General features: G+C 40.7%; 1 protein-coding gene across 3 annotated transcripts in view; it reads left to right on the forward strand.

The window, feature by feature from the left end:
• Positions 1–23,798, forward strand: part of LOC117423595 (caskin-2-like) — a 104,215-nt gene that overhangs the window by 34,817 nt on the left and 45,600 nt on the right. For 2 of the 3 annotated variants that reach the window (XM_034039653.3, XM_034039655.3), the window contains exons 3-4: positions 12,110–12,161; positions 23,575–23,672. In XM_034039653.3, coding sequence (XP_033895544.3) covers positions 12,110–12,161; positions 23,575–23,672 — 150 coding nt within the window. Of the gene's footprint in view, positions 1–2,438; positions 2,724–12,109; positions 12,162–23,574; positions 23,673–23,798 lie in introns of those variants that run through there. The other variant, XM_034039654.3, reaches the window with a different exon arrangement.

Consider the following 23,798-nt stretch of genomic DNA (forward strand, 5'->3'; position numbering starts at 1 on the left):
TCTTTTACTTTAGCTCCGCCCAACTGTCTTTTATAAAGACTTTATATTTAATTCCATGGCCAAAATACTAGTAATGAATAAAGCAACAGCAGCCTTTAGTTTGGCATTAAACACATGGAAGCTCAGCTTTGGGCATTGTGGACACCTGGCCTGTACTGAAACATTTCTCCTTTCACTTACAGTAACTGATTTAGCCAGACTACTTCCCCCTGATTGTCCCCTGGTGTCAGGGTGAAGAGTCGCTGTGTGTGCCCTCATTTCCTAATTGAACCCTCATGTGAGGTTTCTGACCCTCAGTGCCTCAGGACCAGCCTGTTGTACCTCCGCTCTGGTCTGTGGTATAAAACAGCAGCTGTCTCAGTGTCATCATCCCTGCAGTGACTGAGAAGCTCCATAGGGGATGCATGTTGATAACATTTGCAGTAATTTATGTAAAAATCGATACCTAAAATGATCCTACTTCAGGTCGATAAGCTGGGGTGTGTATCTAAAGAGATGAAAGTGCTGTAAGTTTCATTTTCAGGGTGTTCAAAACCTGGTGTACCATGTGCTGTACTTGACCAAACAGCAGTTTACATGTGTGAAGTTGAAATGGGTCACCAGTTGACAAAAAGATATTTGTGGTCCTCTCGAGTTATCAGTCTTTTAAGTAAGTAGCTCAAACGATAAGCATAGGATAACCATTGTTTATTCAATATGTATAAAGCCTGTTTTGTTTTTGTTTTAGTCTTTCATTTATTTATGTAATTCCTAAGATACTATTATCCCCGCGGTAGATCAGCAGGTTGTTAAGGGTATCAGAATCTGGGTTTGTAAGCAGTTTATGTCTGTCTATACCTAACAATTTACATCTAGAGTGCTGCTTCTCCATTAATAATTTACACACGTTATTGAGAATATCCTAAATGCAGATATAAAAAGGTGTACCTAAATACATACACCACGCTTGGTTATCTAGTTCTTTATGATACTGATAGCTCTAATTGTGTATTGTGACTGTATTTGCAACTGGAGTATGTTCCAGATATTAATAATTAGCACTTTTGTTTTCCCCGATTCATGACGTATTTATTTATTCTAAAAAAGAAAAAATTGAATGTCACATTGTGGGTCATTTCTGTACAGTACCTGCAAAACCTTGGGGTCATTCCATATGAAATCAGTCATCAAAAACCTCAACCTCCTTTGATTTGGATAACAATTTCCATGCTTGTTTGCCTTTGGGAGAAGTGGTTACAGTGTAAATCTTAGACCTCCCGTTCATGAGATACATCTGTAATTGACACAATTCATTAATATATTAATAGCTGCTACAGCTGCATCAGTTCACTGCAGCCTCAAATTAACAGGAGAGGAGAGTATACTTGATTGCAAATAAATATTTTTGTTTGATTGTATTAGGTGTGTAATCGTTTCACTTAGAAGATTCACCTGACACTGCATTCAACTCTGTGCTGTGTCTCAACCAATGGCAGGCACACAATGAAACTTTAAAATGACACCAACACCAGCTTTCTGTGTCAATTACGGAGGAAGTTATGACCATGTAAAGGTAGGGTGGGTGTCCAAATCAGGTCAGGCTTTGATGACCTGTATCTCATGAATGGGATGTCACTCAGGCCTACAATTCACAGTGCAAACATTTCTTCCAAAGACAATAATATGTGCAAAAGTTTATCAAAATCAGAGGAGGTCAAGTGAAAAGTGGCCATTTTTTGATTGATTTCATATGGAATGACCCCTTCAGCATTTTCTGAGCACTGAAAGCCAGGCTGTGTTACTGGATGTATGGAAGCAGCTCCACATTCCATTCCGCCTCAGCAGAGCTGTGTGTGGGCCCAGGGGGGAGAGAGGGAAAGGGGTTAGCATTTGAAAAGCACTGCGGTTCCAGGGGTATCCAGCAGACCCTCACTGTGAGCCCCTGTTGTGTCCCAGATCCTCCTTTTCTCAGGGTTTGTTTTCTGAGACTGGCCTGTCACCTCTCGGGATGCCAAGCCAAGTGAATAAGACTTAATTAAGGGGCTCACAGGACTGCTGTACAGAAACAGTCCTGCAGGAAGGGTGCAGAGTAAAGAGAACAAGGGGAATCCTTCACAACAGACCCGCCAGAGAGAAGTGACCAAGTTTAAACAAGCAAGACGAGAGCTCTCATTGGTGGGGCCTGGTTAGGAGGAGGCTGACCTTTCACATTTTTGTAGTTTTGTAGAGGAGACATACAAAAGATTATTATTTTTTTTTTTTTTAAGAAGCTGCAAAAAGTATCTTATAATTTGGTGAAGCCTTTGGGGTTTTGCATTACAAAAGCATGAAGACAAGCTTATTGTTTTGGAAAAGCAATCTATTATAAAAGTATGAAATCAGAATGGGATCATTGTCTGCCTTCAAAATTGATGTTATTCCTGCGTTGGTGTAGGTTTCTGACATTGTGTTGTCCAAAGATTAGTGAGTTGGAGGGAAAAAAATATTCCTAAGCCAGCACATTTTTGGTACATTTTATATAAACGGGAACGCAAGCACAGACTAATTCAATCCCAGGTGTGGTTTTGGAGCTCCAGCCTGCTGCTGTGAGGAGTTGGGTTCTGATGGGTGCTGAATTTGCTGGACATTCCGATGGGTGGATTCAAACTGAAGTTGGTATTGAGGAACCAGGGTTAAGTAAGAAGTTGGAAGGTGTTGATTGGAAGTTGGAACTATGGGACAGGCAGCATTGTGTGCACTGACAGGTTGGTTAAATAATTTCCATGGAAATAACTGAGATTGTTTTAAATGTACACTTAGTCAAAGAAAAGTATTTGTCAAGGTTATATTGTATATCCAGAACTACAACAGTGGATGAATAAATTCCATTCTTTGACATTGAACAAGGCGATGAAGACCGTCATGAAAACTTTTTCTTGTCTTGTAATTTTACTAGTTTTCAGTACTTTTAAACATCATACAGCCATAAAACAAAAATAGACTGATCTACAAAATATCTGCTTGTCAAAAACAAACCCTTAACTGTTAGATTTCTTGCCAAAACTTTGTCTGAAATAGAACACTCGTCTTGTTACTGAAAATAACAGGCTACTGTAGATTGCAATTGAAAACTTAGACAGATTGATGGTTTGGCACAGTCAGTGACAGAGCTCGTGAGCATTTTGAATTGAAAAAGACATTGTGAGCTCACAAACACAGGTTATTTAAACAAATAAAATAGCTGTCCTGCCATCAGGCATGAAGTCGCTTTCATAAACATACTGGAAAACTCTCTCTTCTTAGTGAAGATTGTTTTTGTCACTTTTCTTTTTTGGAAAAGATTGGACATGTTAAGCTGTTTTAAAATAACATTGTAATAGATAGATGTAAGCCTTGTTCTATTAAAGTGGCACCCTATCTTGACATTGTGGAGCCAGTTTTCCTCCATCGACTTGTCCAGCCTTGACTTGGTTTCTGTTGGCGATTACTGCTGTCAGATTAGTCTTTTCAGTGTGTATAATGAAAAACATCACTCAAATCTCACTCATGCACACCAGCTTGTGACAGCCAGCACTCCACTTCAGGCAATGTTCTTGTAAGCTATCAGTGTGTAGTTAACTGCTGCAATTTAAACGAACCCCTTTTGTTAAAGTAATTGAAAAGTCTCCAGTCGATGGCCCGTATTTTGCCAATGAAACCTGGTCTCAGTGACTCCCTTATTAAAGTTACACTGATGAAGGCACTAGCTGAAACGTTTGGCTGCTGGGCTGCACTGAGTTTGAGTTCATGAAGTTATGAATAATTTCCTCTGGTTGGAGGAGGATTTAGACATGTTCCGGATTTCTTTCATATAAGATGAAGGAAACAAGGAATTAACCTCTTTCGTTTTGTATTGTTTTCAGATGGCCAAATGCATACTATATACTTGACAACGTTACTTCTCTGAATATATGACCCTCTTGTCTGGTTACTGTACTTTCCAGCAATGTCGCCCTGGAGTGCCCCTGTTACAGATAGCTCTGTGAACCCAAAGGGATACCAATAAAGAAACCAGACACAGAACTGATAACTGCCTAGAGCGTTTAAAACATACCTAAAAAAGAAAAAACTAATTAGATTGCGCAGAGCTGCAGCTCTTCAAGGTACTGTCCTCGTTTTTGGAAAGGGACTCAAATCCTAATTTGCTAAGTTAAAATGAGAAAGAACAAAAAGAAACGGTTTGCAACCAACAGCCCAAGTGTATGAAACTTTGCATCATCGATATGTGTTACTGTACAAGAAATGATTGAACAGACTGTGAATGTAGAGTGGTGCTATAGATATAATGATTGTTTCTTTGGTGATGGGTGATAGGGTGACCTAGTGTATCTTTTCATGGTACTCGGTGACACCCGGGTAGATGAGTCCTCTGGAACTGGAATAAGTCTTCAGGCTGAGGAAGGTAATAGAGGCCGGGCAAATCAGTTGCACTTGTTTCAGGAAAAGTTAAATAAACCAGTTTCATATTTCAAAAAACAAAATGTTCAAAGCTTACTGATGTTGAGTAAATATCTGATAATAAAGCTGTGTACTAATCATGCGTGTATATTTATGTACACAACATAACATCATGTGGGGAAAGGAGGGAACATCTTTTTTTTATTTAATTTTTTTGTGTAAGACAATACAATTTATTGAATCAGTTACCCTAAGGCAATCTGCTGGGTTTGTAGGTAGGTAAGAAATACTTTGCACCCTCTGTATCTGCATTGTACGTTTCTGTTTATTATCCCATTGTACAGAAGTTTCACCTTGCTCTGGCTTGCTCAGAGATAGCGCTAAAGGTAAACATGCTGACAATTCAGAAGGTATTCATTATTCCTTTAACCAGGCCAGTGTTTTCACCGACATTGATTATGTTTGTGTTACTCTTGTTGGTTTTTATCTACAGTACAGGCTTCATACTCTACAGAATACATTAAGCATCCTCTATAGTATATTTCCTTCAGGAGTCCACAGTCTTTTATTATTATTTGTTTATGTAGCAGACGCCTTTATCCAAGGCAACTTGCAGAGACTAGGGTGTGTGAACTATGCATCAGCTGCAGAGTCACTTACAATTACGTCTCACCCGAAAGACGGAGCACAAGGAGGTTAAGTGACTTGCTCAGGGTCACAGAATGAGTCAGTGGCTGAGGTGGGATTTGAAACGGGGACCTCCTGGTTACAAGCCCTTTTTTTAACCACTGGACCACACAGCCTCCTGAAGATTGGGTGAGTTTTCTATTCAGTTCCTAGATGTAAAACAGATTTTTGCACAGGTTTGTTTGCATAGATTTTGCCAGTTTATTATAGATTATGCTGTACCTGGATGTTAAAGATTTCTTGATTTTTAAGAGCCTAGACAGCTTGTTGCCAATGCTACAGTATAGGCTGACTATTGCTGCTGCAGTTGTTATTTTGTGTTGTGTCTGTTTGTATTAAGTGTACACTGTGTTCAGGTACGTACAGTGCCTTTATAGCTGTCAGTTTGAAATGCATGGAAAATAAAGCACTGTGCATTGTGAACCATTGACGTAGTGGGATCCTGCCATTAGTGGTGTTCATTTTCAACCCATCCAGATCAGCTCATTCACTTCCCTAAATAGTAAGTATGGGGTATGGATTAAAGTGGCTTGACAACTGTGAGGGAGGACTGCAAGCAGCCATTCAGCTGCAAACAGAATTAAAAATAGCTCCTTGTGAATGCCCAGCTGTATTCCATTTCAAAGTGTCTGAACTGTTTTGTGTCCTGAACTGTCCCTATTGGCATTCCTCTCTTGTCTGTCTGTCTGTCTGTCTGTCTGTCTGTCTGTCTGCAGTTCTTTGCATGGATGTGGATTATGGAAACTATAATAAGATCCAAAATGGAAAATTACCTATATGGTAGCAGTATCTTGGGAGACAGTCAGCATGGTTTTAGGAAAGGGAGATCGTCTCTAACTGGCCTGCTTGATTTTTTGAGGATGCAACATCGACAATGGATAATTGCAAAGCATATGACACAGTTTATTTAGATTTCCAGAAAGCTTTTGACAAAGTTCTGCATAAAAGATTAATTCTCAAACTGAACACAGTAGGGATTCAAGGAAATGCATGCACATTGATTGGTTAACATGTAGAAAACAGAAAGTAACCTCAAAATGGAGCGAGGTAACCAGTGGAGTACCACAGAGATCAGTATTAGGTCCTCTGCTCTTCCTGATCTACGTTAATGACTTAGATTCTGGTATAGTAAGTAAGTAAGTAAGCTTGATGAGGTTCTGGGATCAATAAGCTACTAACAACCAAATGAGCAAGATGGTCTGAATGGCCTCCTCTCATTTGTAAACTTTCTTATGTTCTTATGGATGCAGCTGCTGATGCTTTTGGGTTGCAGTGCTGTGCCAAACACTGCATAAGATTTAAGAAATAATTTTTTTCTGTCCCATGGAAGTCATAATGAAATCCTGGGACACCTACCTAAAAACCAGGGAGATCCAGGGAAAACCTGGGACAGTTGGCAACCGTATTGTGAACATCCAGTGAAAACCAAGGCTTTAAATTTGTTGTCTTGCCTTTTTAGTTTTACATACAGTAGCAACATGGTCACTGATCTCCTTGTCATTGTACCCAAGATCTTTGCTTTTTTGTTTTTCACTTCCTGTGGTCATCTCCATGGTTGACTATGAGGAGTAGAGCTAACACAGGAAGGGAAAAATAAAGCAGTCTATCCAAAGCTACATTGTGGTGTTACACGACTCGGAAAAAAATCTGCAATAACGATTTTAAAGATTGGTTATCTCTCCTTTTACAGCTTATCTGATTGGGTTAGCAGTTCTGTTACTTCAATTGGTATAACAACAGTAAATGTGTTATCAGAAACTCTGCATCCCAAAGTATCAAAAAAGATTAATATCCACCCACAGAAGAACATATCAATTGGAGTAAATAAGAGTCCAACAGGAGCCTCGCAAACTGTAATCTGTGAATGATATTGTTGGATAGACAGGAAGTACAAAAAAGCTTCATGAATTGCTGTCCGTAAAATCAAGAAAACTGAAACATGAACTATAAAAGCTGAGCAGACAGGGAACGTGCCTGGGAGACAGGAGAGAGAAGGAGGGGGTTCCTAAATAACTCTGTAGAGACCTGGGGCTGCAGATGCTGAACATGCTTCCAATAATGGGCAGCGACCCCGAATAAAACACCAGAGGCCTAGGGTATTCAGTACACCTGGGTGAACCAGTTGGGATCATTTTCATTTACATGATGGAGCTTTACTGTGGTTTATTTTTTGCCATTTTAATGTTTTAATGCTCTAATTTTCGTTACAATCCATTATGTCTGCTGCTTTATTTAAAGACAGTATGATCACTTAGCCCCATTGGGATGTAATGACCATTATAGAATCAGATCGCTATCATATTTAGTTATCTATGGTGTGCACAATATTGAAGGATGTCAACCCCCTGGTGTGCAATAAAACAGCCCCCACGCATCCTATCAATCCTGTATCATGTGTAGGCTGTTAAATGAACACCCCCATCTGCAAGAGAGCGCACACCTCAGACGTGACCTGAACACCCCCATTTGCAAGAGAGTGCACACCTCAATCCTGTCCTGAGCACCCCCATCTGCAAGAGAGTGCACACCTCAATCCTGACCTGAACACCCAGTGTGAGCTAGTTAAGACAACTATACTCATTGTGCTTGTTACCCGAACAGCCTGACTAGAACCCTGGACTCCACAGTTGAAAGAGGCCAGTGAATTACTGAAGCCTGCTGCAACCCCCTACAGTACTGTAGGACTTGACGTAATATTAATGTAGCAAAATTAATTCAAAGCAACATTTTACAGTATATGTGTCCAGGAAAACTTGATATCCCACAATTTAACATTCATAAAATGATGCCTAGTATTATTATTATTATTAACACCAAACAAACTTCAGTTTTCAGAAAATTGTATTTGGTTGGTAATAGGACGCAACGAGAGGTTAGGAAAAGAAAATTAAATTATTATTAATTTCTTAGCAGACGCCCTTATCCAGGGCGACTTACAATTGTTACAAGATATCACATTATACAGATATCACATTATTTTTACATACAATTACCCATTTATACAGTTGGGTTTTTACTGGAGCAATCTAGGTAAAGTACCTTGCTCAAGGGTACAACAGCAGTGTCCCCCCACTGGGGATTGAACCCACAACCCTCCGGTCAAGAGTCCAGAGCCCTAACCACTACTCCACACTGCATTTTTCCAGGACACTCCTAATTTATGAAAAATGAACAGTATTACTGTGAGTGTTAAATGTGTCTGTCATATCTACAGTAGGTCCAGCAGAGCAACATGAGCAGTCATGTCATGTACAGTTGCCCCTGTCTCTTATGGTCTCTTTGGGTGGGCAAGAGGACCATAAAACTGTTGCAAGCACTTCCACTTCACAGTCACAGTCACATACTATACAGGACCAGCTGTGCTCACCCCAACATACCGTCACACAGGCAGTGGGGCTGACAATTTGATGGATGAGCACCAGCCAAACAAGAATTTGATTATTTCCAGGGCCCTTTATTTTCAGTTTTGAATACCGGCATAATAAATCACTCTTCCGGAGTAATGCGTTTGAGCCGAAGCATCATTAAAATACAGTCGTGCAACACTCAGCTACTCAATGTGATCGCTCTCAATTTATTCTTTGGTTTGTGACCAGCTGAACCAAAACCGTGAGTGTGACTAAGCGAGCTATTGAATGAAAGCAATCATATCCAACACCAGACACAGTAATATTGTCCCGGCTTTCTTTCACTGTTAAAGCCTCCAGCTATTTCAATAGTCTAAATGTTTGTCATTGTTTAGAAGTTTCTTTTAGTATTACTGCAAGTGCCCCCTAGGTCCTTATTGGAAAGTTGTGCCAACAATGCAGTCCGAAACAGAAGTAGTTCTGGGTGTTTTTTTAGATTCTACAGGAATTACAGTACATGTTTAATTCATCAGCTGAGTAAAAACTACTGCATGCAAGGCTGGATCTGATAGCTCAAACTTTCTATTGCACCTGGATATATCAACCCATTATTGGATTAAGAGGAGATTTACATAACGAGCATGCATCATGATGATTCAATGAAGAACCCCACTCTTTATTGCAGGGATATGGTGATGTATTATAGTGTTTTCAGAAATAAACACTGGAAATAAAGGGTCATACTCCTGTCAGTGGAGCAGAGATGGTATCAGATGACACCAATGACCCTAAATATATTCAGACACTTATTCATACAGCATGTTTCATGACCCTAGCTTTCTACTGTGTAGTATAGTTGGATTCAAATATGTAAAGAACAAAGTTTCCTATCTCAAACTATAGCCTGTCTTCTTTATACAGTGGAGCTGTCACTTTGAGCTGCAGTGTGTTTTACTGGCTAGTATTAATACACATTAAACACTGTATTTTTAAAGCTTTTTGAACAAGTTGTTAAACAATATATAACAAATTGCTACAATCATGTTAAATTTTATGGCAAAATATGGTTCCTGGGCATAATACATTTTTTGATAGTTCACTCCATTTCATCAGAAAGACCTTGTTGGCTTATCAGTTAGTTTTTTACATTCCTTTTAGGTAGTTTCAGCTGCAGGCACACAAGTTTCCTGACAATTACTGGACTAACAGACATGCTCCTGCTATACTTACAGGAGCAGGAGGTTATAAACGTGACCCGCAAGTTCGGCTGTAGCTCGACGCTCACAAAACTATTTCAAAAGAGTGGTTTTACAGGAAATGCTAAACGAGCTTATATTCAGAGTTTAGGCTCAACTTAGGCTTCTGAACAGAGATGTACAGTAGGAGACAACTTTCTTAAATTCCTGTTTGTGAAACCGTATACGGCTCCTCACCTTTTAAGAAAAGAAAATTGCTGAAAGATTTGGTATGTTTTCCTGTTGTAACTTGTACAGTAATTGCTGATTATTCTGCATACTAGGCCTCCTCCCTGTTCTTTGTATTGATTCGTTTGTGTTGCTAACAATCCCAGTCCTGGATTCTGTTTACACAGCCCTGAAGAGGTTAAGGTCTCTGAGGCCTGAGAGCCTGCACAAGCACAGGGTGGCTGAGAGGTTTACGGGACTGTGATTAACTGTGGAGGTTTATCACCTGGCTAAGTGCCTGTGGGCTGGCAGCCAGGAGTGTGTAGCACAGCTAGCCCTGAGAATGAAGACAGCTTCTCATCACCTGTTTTACCCAATGGTTGCACGGCCTGACTCAAACACTGAGTCAAAACCGAAATCAAGGTCCTCTGTAGGTCTTTTTTATTTACGCAGTTGGAGTTGGGGGGTAAAAAGCTAAATCCGTGGTTCCCTCAGGCCAAAGCCAACTGTGGGTGATTTCTAGTGTAGCGTCTGGAGAATCAAGGGAGATTGGTGGCCACAGTAGATTTTTTTCTGAACCCTAGCTGGTCGCTTTGCACAAACGTCTCTCGTTGGTTGCAATAATGAAGCAGGAATCCCACCTACTGTAACATGACAACAGACCTCTCTTTTGAGCAGAAGTACAGGGTTAACACAATGTTTCTTGGCCATTTTGGACAGCTAAAACTTTGGATCTGTTTATTGTACAGGTTTTGGGAATACATTCTGTGGCACCCTCTGGTGGATTTGCCAGTGAATGTGAATGTATGTGGACAAGAAACTTTATGTTAATCTTTTACATTGTAGTTGCAAATGGCAGAACCTGGTTATTGGATAATCCTGACCTTTCACTCTGTGCCTCTCTCTATCAGAGACGCTAACCAAAGGGAGGTTTTGTGATGTAATGTACCTGTACAGTATGTCGGTTTTGTAAACTGAGGACCACCAAACTCATTTATGTTGTGAGTTGGTTTGTTCTCTTGCCCCAAAATATTGCAAACTAAAAAGTGAATTCAATTGGCGACCTTTTGTGTCGTTGTTTGCAGCCAGAAGTTTTTCTCAAGGTTTCAATGTGACATTCCAACAAGGTCACGCTTCCACCCCTTATCCCTTCCTGAAGCCAGACTTCAGTGCTGATTTTACGGGTAGTCTTCCAGACTGGAGAATAGCTTACAGGTTTTGGCTGAAGCTGAACACGTCTGCTATTGAATCTGCTCTGCTTTCAGGACCAAATATGTGTCACTGTTGCTTTAGCTGCGTTGCTCACAATACAATTTCATTGGGGGTTGAGCGTGGAAGTGCTTCTTTGTGGAAGTTAAAAGAAAAAGAAATATCCCACAAGATGCTTTCAGCCCTCTCTGATTTTCATGTAAATTCTTAAGAGTTTGAAACTCTTTGTGTCACAGATGAACATGGCATCCACTTAGAAGCTTTGCTGTTTTAAATGTTTGCTCTGTATACAGCAGCAGGCAATAGAAAGTTGTCAGATGCTAACTATTTAAGTACTATTTTACCTATTTAAGTTTATATTTACAGCACTTCCCGTTTTGGTTTTGTACACTGGCCTGGTGAAACAATGACCATACAGTACATACAGAAATATGAGGTCAGGGGGACTAGCTGGGATATTTCATTAGCCGTTCATGCCTTTTACATTTCAGGCCTGTAATGAATGTGATGGTCTCAGAGCTCACGAGCGATCAGTCAGTGGTTGAGAGGCTCAGGACTGAATGGCAGAGGGGTGTTCAGTGGTCTGAAGTGTGCAGTGAGGGGAAGCAGCAGCCAGGGCCAGAGTACAGTAACTCACCTCTTCCCAGTGGAAACGTCATGCTTTATAAAAGGATGTTTGACCCTCCTGTCTGGTATTTGCACATGACAAGCTAGTGCCAGAGAGCCGCAGACACCCAGGTCCTGTCTGGGTGAAGTTAAACATTACATACAACTATTAGGAATAGCACTGTCTAGCTAAACCAGCATCTCATCCAAGTGCAGTAGTTCTGTCAGTCAGTTCATTTCAGCCAGTTACTCAGAAGAGGATGTTGATAAAGTTCAAGCAAACACATAGTGCCCCTTTGTTCCATTTAAGATGTTTTTTTTTTCTTCAAATTAACCGAGGCTGGTTAGATGTGAACTCTTGCTCTTCCTTTTACTGTAGTTCCACTTCCCTCTGCTTTTTTTTTTTTTTTTAGCTCTGCTTCTTTCGAGCTAATGGCTGTTTTTAACCTTTGTGTATTTCAGAGCTGCTGGGCTCCACAAAGAGGCTGAATATCAACTACCAGGACTCCGATGGGTAAGTGTCTGGATGAAGTGGCTAGGATGCTGGCGCAGTGGGCTAATGCTTTAGCATTACATGCCTTTTTTCTGTAGGCCTTGGTTTGAATCTGGCTCTTCTCATCAGTGAAATGAGTTTGGGAGGACCAGGACTCAAGGGCAGGCAGAGGGTCAGGAATCCTCAGGATAGAGGCTTGCTGACTCATGAAGAAGTCTGACTGTAACCCTTGTCCCTCATGTATCCAAACAGGATGTACAGGGGGTGTTTAACTGAGGAATAGTATAAAGCCCTAATATAGATAGTGTTATAAAAATACTAAGGTGTTTTTCTGTAACCTGCCTTAGCTGCCATGTGGACCCCACACAAAATATGTACTCCCAGTTTCTAAAGTAGTGTACAGCCAGTTTGTCTCAGTCCTTTTTTAAATACATGAACCCAAAACAGATTAGATTTCCATTACATGAGAGTAGGTGTTAAAACTTCATGCTGATTTGAACTCGGCTCTCGCCAAGATAAGCACCAACTAAGACGTAGCTTTACAGTAAACTAATGTGATCCATCTGTATCTCCATCCATTTGCGTTTCCTTCCATATGATGATGTAGATATCCTTCTGCCTGGTGTTGATGGCTGAAGTGTAATGCTGGCTCCAGGCATCAGCTTATTTTGCCTCCCTAGCGCACCAGCACACACAACGGCTGCAATGCTGGCTCTGGGGATCAACCACAGTGCGGTCTCCCCAGCGCATCAGCATGACAACCGTCTGGATTGAGCTAAGTAGGGTACATCTCTGGGGTCTTCAAGTGGGCACCTTCCATCCTCAGTGTTTCGTCGACTAGCCCACGACACCTCAAGAGGGCTCGACGGTGAATCTGGTGTCCCAGCATCACCCTCCTCCGTCCCCCCCACAACTCAGCCCAGCTTACTTACCCGTACATCAGCGTTTCTTTCTTTCTATTGTGAATGAGATCCCCAACCAGAATCTTTTCGTCTCAACCACAGCCAGTTGCTGCTCCTCTCTGCTGCTTCAGATAAGTTCTTCACTGTGCGACGCAACTTTTGGCCACTGAATCTGACGTCTCTGAGAAACCGGGTTGTAGAATGTGCCACAAATCCTCGACAACCCACCTCCACTGGGTAAACCCAGACTCTCCATCCTCGCTGTTCCGCCTCAGCGGCTAGTTGAGCATACCGCAGTTTCTTCCTCTCATACGCCTCATCTACAGCATTCTCCCATGGCACTGTTAACTCTACCAGGTGAACAAGGCGTGCTGATCCAGACCACAAGACAATATCTGGTCGAAGGTTAGTTGTGGCAGTCTCCGGTGGAAAACTAAGCAGTTGACCAACATCTGTCAGCATTTTCCAGTCTCTAGCAGCTTCCAGTTGTCCTGGGCGAGGCTTGGTTTTAACACCTTTTCTTGGTGGTTGCTCTCCTGGGCGGAGGAATGTTTTTCTTTTGTGTGTAATGTTTTGATGGGACCGGTGGCAACTTATTGGTCAATGCTAAGGCCAAACATCGCAGCACCTGGTCATGGCGCCAAGTAAACCATCCTTGGCTAAGAGCCACCTTACATCCTGTCAAAATGTGCCTTAATGTTGCAGGTGATGAACATAAAGGACATGAGGGATCCTCTCCTACCCAGAGGTTTAGGCTCTGTGGTGATGGGAGAATCTTGCATTGTTCCACACTCTCCCTTCTCATCCATTCTCCCTGCTTGGCCTGGGAAACGGCCTTTACGCACCTCATCCTCTCCTGCTTTTGCACCTCGTTGACTACCAGCTTCCTCCGTTGAGTTGGGGCTGCCTTGTGCCATGTAGGAGGAGCTGAACTGAGACCAAGACCCCCTCTTCCATGCTGAACTTGCCCCATGATATCACCGATTCGAAGGGCAGCCTTTGCATCTCCCACGGCTTTCTTTGCCACCCACTTTCTTCCAGTTTTCATCACAGGTGCTGCCTCCCTTACGCATTTGTCTCGTGACTCTAATGTCATTTCCAGTCGGACCTTGGCGCACTTAAATTCCTCGGTTAGAGCGGAGACTGGTAGCTGCAGTGTAGTAGTAGTAGTAGTAGTAGTAGAAGTAGTATCATCACAATACCAGAAAATGTTTCCTAAAAGTAGAAAAAAGTAAAAGGGGGGAAAAAACGTAGAAACCTGTCTAATCCAAGTTAAAGACTTATCAAGTTCATGCAATAGTGTAATACATTAACAAAAACTAGTTACTGCTGCAGGGAATGTTGATTTGCTGGTTCATTTCCTTCCCGGCATATGCTTTTTAATTTGTATTTGAAGGAAATGCTTTGCTGGAAACATCACCTTGACGCTTTCAGTTTGATCACATGTAAAGCATTGTATTTGTTTGATTTTGTGGCGCTACTCTGTATGCAGTACTTTCTCATTTCACTCCCCTGACATGAATACAGGTTCAGGTGTGTCAGACTGTAATATAGTTTTGTTATACAGAATGATTTTCATAGAATTATTTAAACATAATGTGGCAGACATTCAAAAACTGTGTGTGAGTGTTTTCTTATGGGTGCAGGAAAACAACAGAGACTGAAACTTGACTAGACGCTCCATCTGAGTGACCCATTGGTGCCAGAGTGGTCCATCATCTGAGGACACTGCGGTGTCTGTAGTGGTCATTAGAACACAGTGAACCTTCAAAGTAATGCAGAAGTTTTGGATTGGCACTAATCAGCTGATTAGAGGACATATTTTGATCTTTTTGGGAAACAGAAACTGGTGTGCAGGTTTCTAAAGATGAGTAGGTTGGTACTATAGGTATGATATTTCATTTTTTTTATGGCTGATTTTATTGTCCCCCTTATTAACATCGCCTAATATAACAAAAATACTTTGGAGAGGGTACAAGCTTAGATCTGCCACTGCTTTAGAGAATTTATTATTATTATGAATTTAACAAAAAGCAAAAAACAAACAAAACCCTGCCTATGACCCACTTCCTCCATTGGGAACCTTACTACAGAATATTATTATTATTATTATTATTATTATTATTATTATTATTATTATTATTATTATTATTATTATTATTAATAGTATTATTTAAACCAGCTATGTATATATGACAATAAGGGAAAACAAACCATAAGATTTAAATAAGTGTACATATACACACATGTATCTATAGTCATGTACATACCTGTATACATACATATAGACACACCCACATACAGTCAATATATACTCACTAATGCAGGCCTGCTATACAGAATAGTCTTGAGCCATGTAAGAAGTAAGGTTTCCTGGGCAGTCTGAGGCTACAATTGGGGTTGATGACATTTGAATGCAAAGGGATTTTTCTTGCCCCTGCTAGCAATTGATATTGAAACCTTGGTAACCCATTTAAGGTAAGGGTTTGGGAGGCGAACATGTTTAATAACTGCCTCACGAGTGCTGGACCATAGAAGGACTATGACTCAGTCTGTCTCCAGGAAGGGGCAGCTTCTTTCAGCATTCCCATACAGGGGACTGGGATCCAAACAGCCTGTCATCACTGCGGTGGAAGTCCTGAGGGAGTGGATGTGTTTTCAGGAAGCATCTGCTGCAGTAAAGTACAGAAAACAAAAACAAATAGTACGATAACTAGCCAGCAGCTGGCTCTGTCAGGGTTTTTCTGGTGGTTATAATGTACAGGGTCTGAATAAAAAACTATTCTGTTCATTACAATGTAGCTTGAAAAAAACCACAGTGAAGTGCCTGCCATAGCATTGTCAATGGAGTGCAAGTAATAAAAATCTGTAGGAAATACCGTTACCCAGAATGACCCGTAATGGGAGTCCGCACGGCACATCAAATATTCTTGCAGAATTCAAATGAATATTGAAATATTCTTCATTTTTTAGTTAGCCGAGAACATGTGCAATTAGTACCATGCTACAGTAAAGCAATCTCTCAGAAAATGGTACTGAAATTAAAACCAGAGGAGAGAAAACTGTGAGAATATGTGTTATTTATTTCAGACATCATTTATGTATTTGTTTCCATTGCATGATATCTTTTTGATACAGCTATTTATACATTGTGGAATGAATAGGATCATGGTCATTTTTGTCTCTGAATACATTCCATGCAGTATTTTGTCGTAATATTCAAGTGTTTGTCCTAGAACTAGCTTAAACATTATTAATTCATCAGTCTTGGATACAGGACAACTTGTCTGCCTGTCAAATCTGTTGTCTTCCTCATTGTAGCTGGAACTGAATGCCCAACTGCAATTCCACCTTAATACATTACAGGACACATGCCCGGGGTGCCACTGTCCACTCAACAGACCCACCACTCAGCAGGGTAACGTTAAAAATGAGCCACAACTGCAGCCAGTAATATCAGCTGTGGTTCTGGGTCATTTATTATTAAAGAAAACATGAATTACTGTAGCTAATCATATATATATTACCAGCTGTATACTTTGAAATGTAACAGTAGATGCTGACAAATAAACTTTGCCTGTGAATGAAACCAATTTCAGTTTCCCGTGGAGGCTCCCAAATCTAAAGCAGTAAACGTGGTCCTTTATTCATTGTTGTAAATAGGGCTGGGGCAGGCTAGTAATTGGATATCAGCTGAATATCCGTTAGGCACCATGGTGAAGCTTTTTTCTCCCTTAACCCCTTTCAACCAGGTCTTCTCTGTGTGGAATATGAATGCTGACTTGAGGACTTTACTGTCTGATTATCAATAAGGATGTAGCTAGTTTCTATGTTGTCTCTTTTTTTCAGTCGTTCTTTTTTGGTTTACAGGAACTTGCTTATTCAGGAAGAAAATAGGCTAAAAGCCGACATCTCATTTTTCAAGCATGTGTCGAGAGCTACATACACAGATCTGTGCAGGAAATAATCTTCCTTTACTTGAGCACAACAATTGAAACTAAACCGAGCAGCTTTCAAACAGAACATTTCATTCCTTCCCTAAGTTGCTTCAAAACGGTACAGTAACATTTCCACAAGGGTTTCTTGAAATATTTGTTCTCTGTCATGTGATTCTTCGTTATGGTCCATCTCTGCGACTTTAAGGGGTAAAACACATTACCTCTGGCCTTCTGTAGATTCATGTCCTGTACAACAATAAAGAGGACCCAACCAGAAACCTACAAATCCTGTTTCTGGACATGATACATACATTGTATCTACTTCCAGAACTAAATAGTGTCAATGTATTTATCTGTTTATAAGGCCAATTTCAAGTGTGTCAGTATTTGCAATGACTAAGAAGAAGTGGTTCTCTGCAGCAAGAAGCATCACTAAATGCAGATGGCTTCACATTGAGAGAGAGAACTTATGATTTTTACACAACTGAACTGTAACAAAGGTTATTGAAAACTGTCTCAATAATCTTCTATGACCCAGTGTGATCTGGATGGCTGCAGTGGTGACATCAGACCAGGAAATGAATCCACAACAAGGCAGTACTACGGGCAAAACTGAGATGCTACGGCGCTCGATGCTTTTATTAAATAACAAAAATAAAAGGTTTAAACAAAACACAAAAGTAAATGCAGCGTTGGCCAAACAAATAAACAATAACAACAAACAAGTATCGTGCTGGTTTAAAGCCAGCACGAGTAGCAATTGTTTACTTTAGTTATTAAATTACCTCCTCTCTCTCTACTTCCGTTCTCCGCTCTGATCACTCTCCTCCGTGCAGCCAAACTGCAGATCTTTTATATTTGTGACCGAGGGACTAATTATTATATTATCCCTCAGTCACATTCTGCATGGATTTATTAAGTACACATAATAAATACAATAATAATAAACAAATAAATACAAAGGGGCGGGACACTCCGCCACACCCAGTATATACAATATGACCTCATGGCTTCCTGAGGGATGCCAAGCTACTGCTTCCTGTTTAACCCTTTTGTGGTCATCAGTGCATCTGGTGCTCCTGTTTACAGCGTATTGGAACTGAGGACTGAACTGCTAATATTTCTATTCCCATTGGTAGTATTGACCATACATCAATACGTACAGGGGTTGAATAAATAACATCTGTCAAGTTTGGTGTTTTAATTCTTCTGGAGGGATATCCAGTCCCTGATGATGCTGAAATCTGCAGCAAAGTATTCAGAATGGTATATAGAGAGAGGGACTACTGTTGAGTCTTTACAAGTTTTAGCATTTAAACCACCTTTGTCTCAAGACACTTCAAAGCGATGCACATGCTGTACTGATCACAGACCCAAACAGTTGCACAGGATAAATTACAATACAAATGTAAGACAAAATTGCACTATAACAGTAAAATACCCAGGTGTACACAGTTGCAAAGGCCATGCATTATATACAGAAGCACCTGCTAGCTGAAGCAGCTTCGATATACCGTCTGTGCAGTCACCTGCTTTCACCAGCCTGTAAAACCCAGACTTTTTCAATAAAAGTAAATGACAGAGTCACCTTGTATAAGCAGCCACACATGTCTATTCAGTGACCTGCGGTTATTTCAGGTTGCACTGAATCTCAGAGTAAGAGGCAGGGATGCTGTTTGCATAACAAATGAACACTGTTAATTTGCCTAACAAATGAATCTATAATATGAGGGGCAGCCCAATTACACAGGAGTGTTTTCTACTTATTCAAAGACTCAACCCCCCCTCAAAGCTAGAATGATACTGCCACTGGAAAAGTAGACCTTTTACATGAAGACGTAGTAAAATAAATGAACACATTCAATGACAAACATTTCAACTTTCTATTTATAGGCATTGTAGACAAGACTTGCAGTGGAAATGTGTGCAATGTTGTGTGTTGGATTTATTTTGTTGCCCTGTTGAGTGTTTGATGATGGATGAGACCTTGTATATGAATAAAACCATCTGAAATGATTTGCCCTTTCCCCATTTAAACTTAAATCACTTACTTCAAGGGCCACAGCTTTTTGATATTTTTGTTTTGTGATCCAATAATTACTTTTATTTTTCTAGTTTTAATTTGTCTTATTTAATAGAAAAACCTGTCCATCTTGTATCCATACAATTGCATTTCCTGGTTAAGAAAATGTAATAACCAAAACAAGCATGTCAGTGACATACACGCCCTTGATTGTTATTACAAAGCTTTCAGTAACAAGAAAAAGTAGATCATGTGGAAATATACTAACAACAGACAGCCAGACTCCATACACCTACTATCAGGAGCTGGTGCTAAAGAATCCCCATAGCAAATTTCATGACAATTGGATAAATGGTTCTCTAGATGCAGTAAAAATGTAACTGTGCCATATGGACACACGTGTTATCCCCTTCTCCACTATATCCCTTTTGCTGGGAATATGCATCCCCACCAGGGGAGAGTAAATCAATTCCCTGTCCTACACATAGACTATCCTGGACCCAGACTTCTTTCACAGAAAAGCAGCGGAATATAGGACACTTACAATGATGTCAGGGTGCCGCTCAGCCTCTGTGCGCTCCCACTGAACTCTGTGCCTGTGTGTGAGTTACAGAGCACTCCTATTCACAGTCTCCTTTCACAGCCCTCAGTCCTGACCACCGAAAGAGAGGTCTATAAAACCCTCTGTTCTGCAAACAGTGAGCTCTTTCATCAAGCAGAGAAGACCCGCTCTCAATACGGCAGCCTGAGACCTGCCAAGAGCAAGCTGCTGAGTGAAAGGGGAGCAGACAGAATGGGCTTGTGCAGGCCTGTATCCAAACTCCATGAGTCAGTGCACTGCTACTGCTTCCTGGGAGAGCACAGCTATGGCCAAAAGTTTTGCATCACCTAGAGTTCATAGGATTAAGACTTCATTTAAAATATATATATATATATATATATATATATATATATATATATATATATATATATATATATATATATATATATATATATATATACATAATTTAGATATTTTATTTAACATTATCTAATCAAAGAAGCTACAAAATCATATCGTAAGTCTACCGGAAGCCATAATGGTCGTACAGTATTTCATGTTAGATTTCACATTTTTCAATTTTTGTCAGTAGTATATGGAAAAACTACAAAGCGGTATGTAATTCAATATGTTAACATTGAATAGCTGCCTAACCAATATTCATTATCCAGCAGGTTTCATTCGACTTTATGAAGCAAAATTAGTTTCTATAGGGTGATGCAAAACTTTTGGCCATATCTGTACAGCAGGAAAGAAGATTGTTGAAGCCAAAATATTGAGAGGACTGGGAAGAGACAGCGAGTTAATTCACTGGCCTCTCGTGCCTCTCATCTCTGGAGACCTGGGCTCAAATCCAGCCACTCAAGGCAGAAGTAAAACGAGCTTGGTGCTTTCGACTGACCCCCAGCAGACATCACATGACAAACATCACACATTTCACCACAGTAGCTGCTACAGAGGCCCAGGAGTGAATGCCATGTATGTCTAGAGTACTGTAATGCAAATCGGTAAGGACATGCTGTAGGATAATTGAGGATATTAGAATAACTTATAAGATGTTTTCATAATCTATAAATTAAGTAAATAATGTATTTTGCTTTTAGCCTCCTCTGTTAGAACATAAGAACATAAGAAAGGTTACAAACGAGAGGAGGCCATTTGGACCATCTTGCTAGTTTGTTTGTTAGTAGCTTATTGATCCCAGAATCTCATCATGCAGCTTCTGGAAGGATCCCAGGATGTCCGCTTCGACAACATTACTGGGGAGTTGGTTCCAGACTTCCACAATTCTCTGTGTAAAAAAATTTCTGTTCTGAATGCCCCTTTATCTAATCTCCATTTGTTGTTCTATTGCAGGAACTACTGTTGTGAGGCGTTGTTATAAATGTAATAAAAATCATTATGCTCAAAGAGCTTTTGTTTTCTTACACTACACTGTCTTGGAATGACCCCTTTACAATCCCAATAAGACTTTCCAGGGTGTGTATTGTTGTGAATTGTCTCACATTTCACAACTCACTGAGATGATTCAGTGCACCCCATCAGGGCTTATTGCATCAGTGCAGGTTGTTATACTGTGGGAAGTATGCCAATGATGGCATTTACATTGTTTTGATATTGGTACGCACGCTTGTGGAAAGGTGAGAGTTGGGTCACATTGCAGATTTGTCCTTCCTAACCCGCGGGAGCACAAGTGCCAATGCAGAGCTCCCAGCGAACATTGATATCTTAGCACTGCCAGGACATGACCCTGCTCTCCCCTGGCTCTACGACTTACTCTGCACACCACAAAGTGGTGCCTTTATCGGTGAGCAACTCTGGAACCCCAACACGACCAGGTTTTTAACAGGGCAGTATCTCATTCATGATTGACCTCAGTGTTAGGAGAGAAAGGGCTTTCTGTGTTCTACTCAGAACTTGTTTATAGAACGCTGATCCTGCCAAGTTTGAAATGGTAACCTGCGTTGACATGGAAACCGGATGATGTTTACCAAGGCCAGCCTGCAGCACAGTAACTACACATAGTAAGTACTAGAGTTGGATGAAGAGTAATTGCACGTAGTAAGTACTAGAGTTGGAGGAAGTGTATTTCAAGTTAATAAAAAGGGCTTGTTGCTTTTAAATTCCAAGTATGTCCTGTCCTGCATGACCCTTGAAAAGGAAGCTTCTCCAGTGACATTCGTTTGACATCTGACAAGCGGCAGGCTAATATTTCAATAGCTTGATTGAGAGCGACCTAGCTTGAACCCAGTCCAAGTGCAATGTAATCTGCTAAAAAATGCAGGAACACTGATCTCCTTAGCCAGTGAACAACGAGACGTAAAGAGAAAGACTTTTAAGGTATGCTGCCTCATGTTTTATTAATCCACTTTGAGGAAGGAACCATTTGAGATACAGATCTCATATTTGTAGTGTTGTGATAGAGTAGCTGTGGACCGTGATTGGCTAATAGATTAACTGGATGGGATAAAACGCAGGGACAGAGGAAGAAAGGAAGGAGACCCAAGAGATAAGGCTGGTCTTCAGGGCGCTGTGCCAGGAGATGAAACTATGAGTTCTGTTTGTTTGGTTTGAGTTTTAATATTTTGTTAAAATAGTAAAAGTGTACGGATAAGCCCTTAAGTGCCGTCTTTGTTGTCTAATTCCTGCCTGCTGACGTTACTGCTCATTCACTTCACAAGGGTATGGAAATTGAATGTTGGCCTCCGAACTGGCCTTCAACCTACTGTGACGGCCTCCATGTTAGTCTTGATTTCCGGATGAAACATGGTGGCTGTGTTGGACCACACTGCATGTGCTACCAGTGTTGAAAGAGACAGTTCTGTGTGTTAATAAGAAGTACAGCTGCCCTGCACTGTGCTTGCTGGAGGGCATTGTCACCCTGCATAGCTGATGTAACTGATGCAGCCTGGTGAGTAGTGCTTTCCATTGTGACTTGGCACTCCTGAGCCTGTATACACACGCCAGCTGGCTCCTTCTCCAAGTGGGGTCATTTCCAGGTCTTCTGAATGTTAAACATCGGCGCAGTAGCTAATGTTTGTTGCACCTGGGGTGTGTATTATGGTAGCTGCATCCGCTTCCGTATGCATTCTATCATGAAAGATTGATTGCTATTAGCATGTTGTTTTGTAGTTTTGTTCATGAATTACCAAGGAAACTGAAGGCACTGAAATGACAAGGACAGAAGAATAGAAAATGTACCAATATTTCCACCTCTGTACAGTAGGTTCTACATATACGTGGAGTGAACAAAACCTCTGTCTGCAAGTAGTAGAACAATGCTTACAAAGTTGTGCCTCTACAAAACTACAAAAAATATTCAGCAAAAACTAGGATAGGGTTAAAAAGAAATCGTTATGTCGTACCTGGTGTACTATAGCTGGATTCATGTTAATCCTTTTACATCTTATATACTTCTAATACAACACGTTAATAATGCAAACCAGCCAGAGATGCCAGTTCATTGTAAAAGGACTTAACTATACTATCTGCACCGCTTTTTCTTTCCCACCTGGTTATCAGTTATTAACTCTTTTAAAAAAAGGCAATTTATAAAATAACAAGTGAAACAGGCCCAGCACAGCTCTGGGAAGATGTTTGAAGTGTAGGCAGGAGGCCGTCTCCAGTGAAGAGGTCTCTGTTACTTCAGGTTTCCTCCTTTGGCCATTTTGTATTTTTACTGACTTTCTCAATAAAATACAAAAAGTATATGAAACGCCTCTGCGTTTGATAACTATTATTTTGGGAGTTTTGTTAGAACTTTTTTCTGTCAAATTCCATCGGGTAAATAAAGAGGCTAGATTGCTGTATACAAAACATAAAGCAGCAGTGTTAAAAAAACAAAACAAAAGATACAGTATTATTATTATTATTATTATTATTATTATTATTATTATTATTATTATTATTATTAACTGTTTTATTAGTAACAAGGTAAGTCTTTGTTAGTTGGTGCTTGGTGCTGCCTCCCATCCCTGATGCCCCCCTCTCTCTCTCTCTCTCTCTCCCTCTCTCCCCGTTCTTCCTGCAGGTTCTCAGCCCTGCACCACGCCGCCCTCACTGGCACCACTGACCTCATCGCCCTGCTGCTGGAGGCCCAGGCCACTGTCGACATCAAAGACAGCAATGGTGAGAAGCCAGACCGGCCTCTTTATCAGGAAAGGCCCTGTATCCTGTGAACAGCTGGGTTACGGAATTAACTGAGCCTTCAGAGGACACTAGTGTAGACCAGAGAACAAAACCAGCACACAGTTA

Source organism: Acipenser ruthenus, chromosome 17 (assembly GCF_902713425.1).
Source record: "Acipenser ruthenus chromosome 17, fAciRut3.2 maternal haplotype, whole genome shotgun sequence".
Lineage (NCBI taxonomy): Eukaryota > Metazoa > Chordata > Actinopteri > Acipenseriformes > Acipenseridae > Acipenser > Acipenser ruthenus.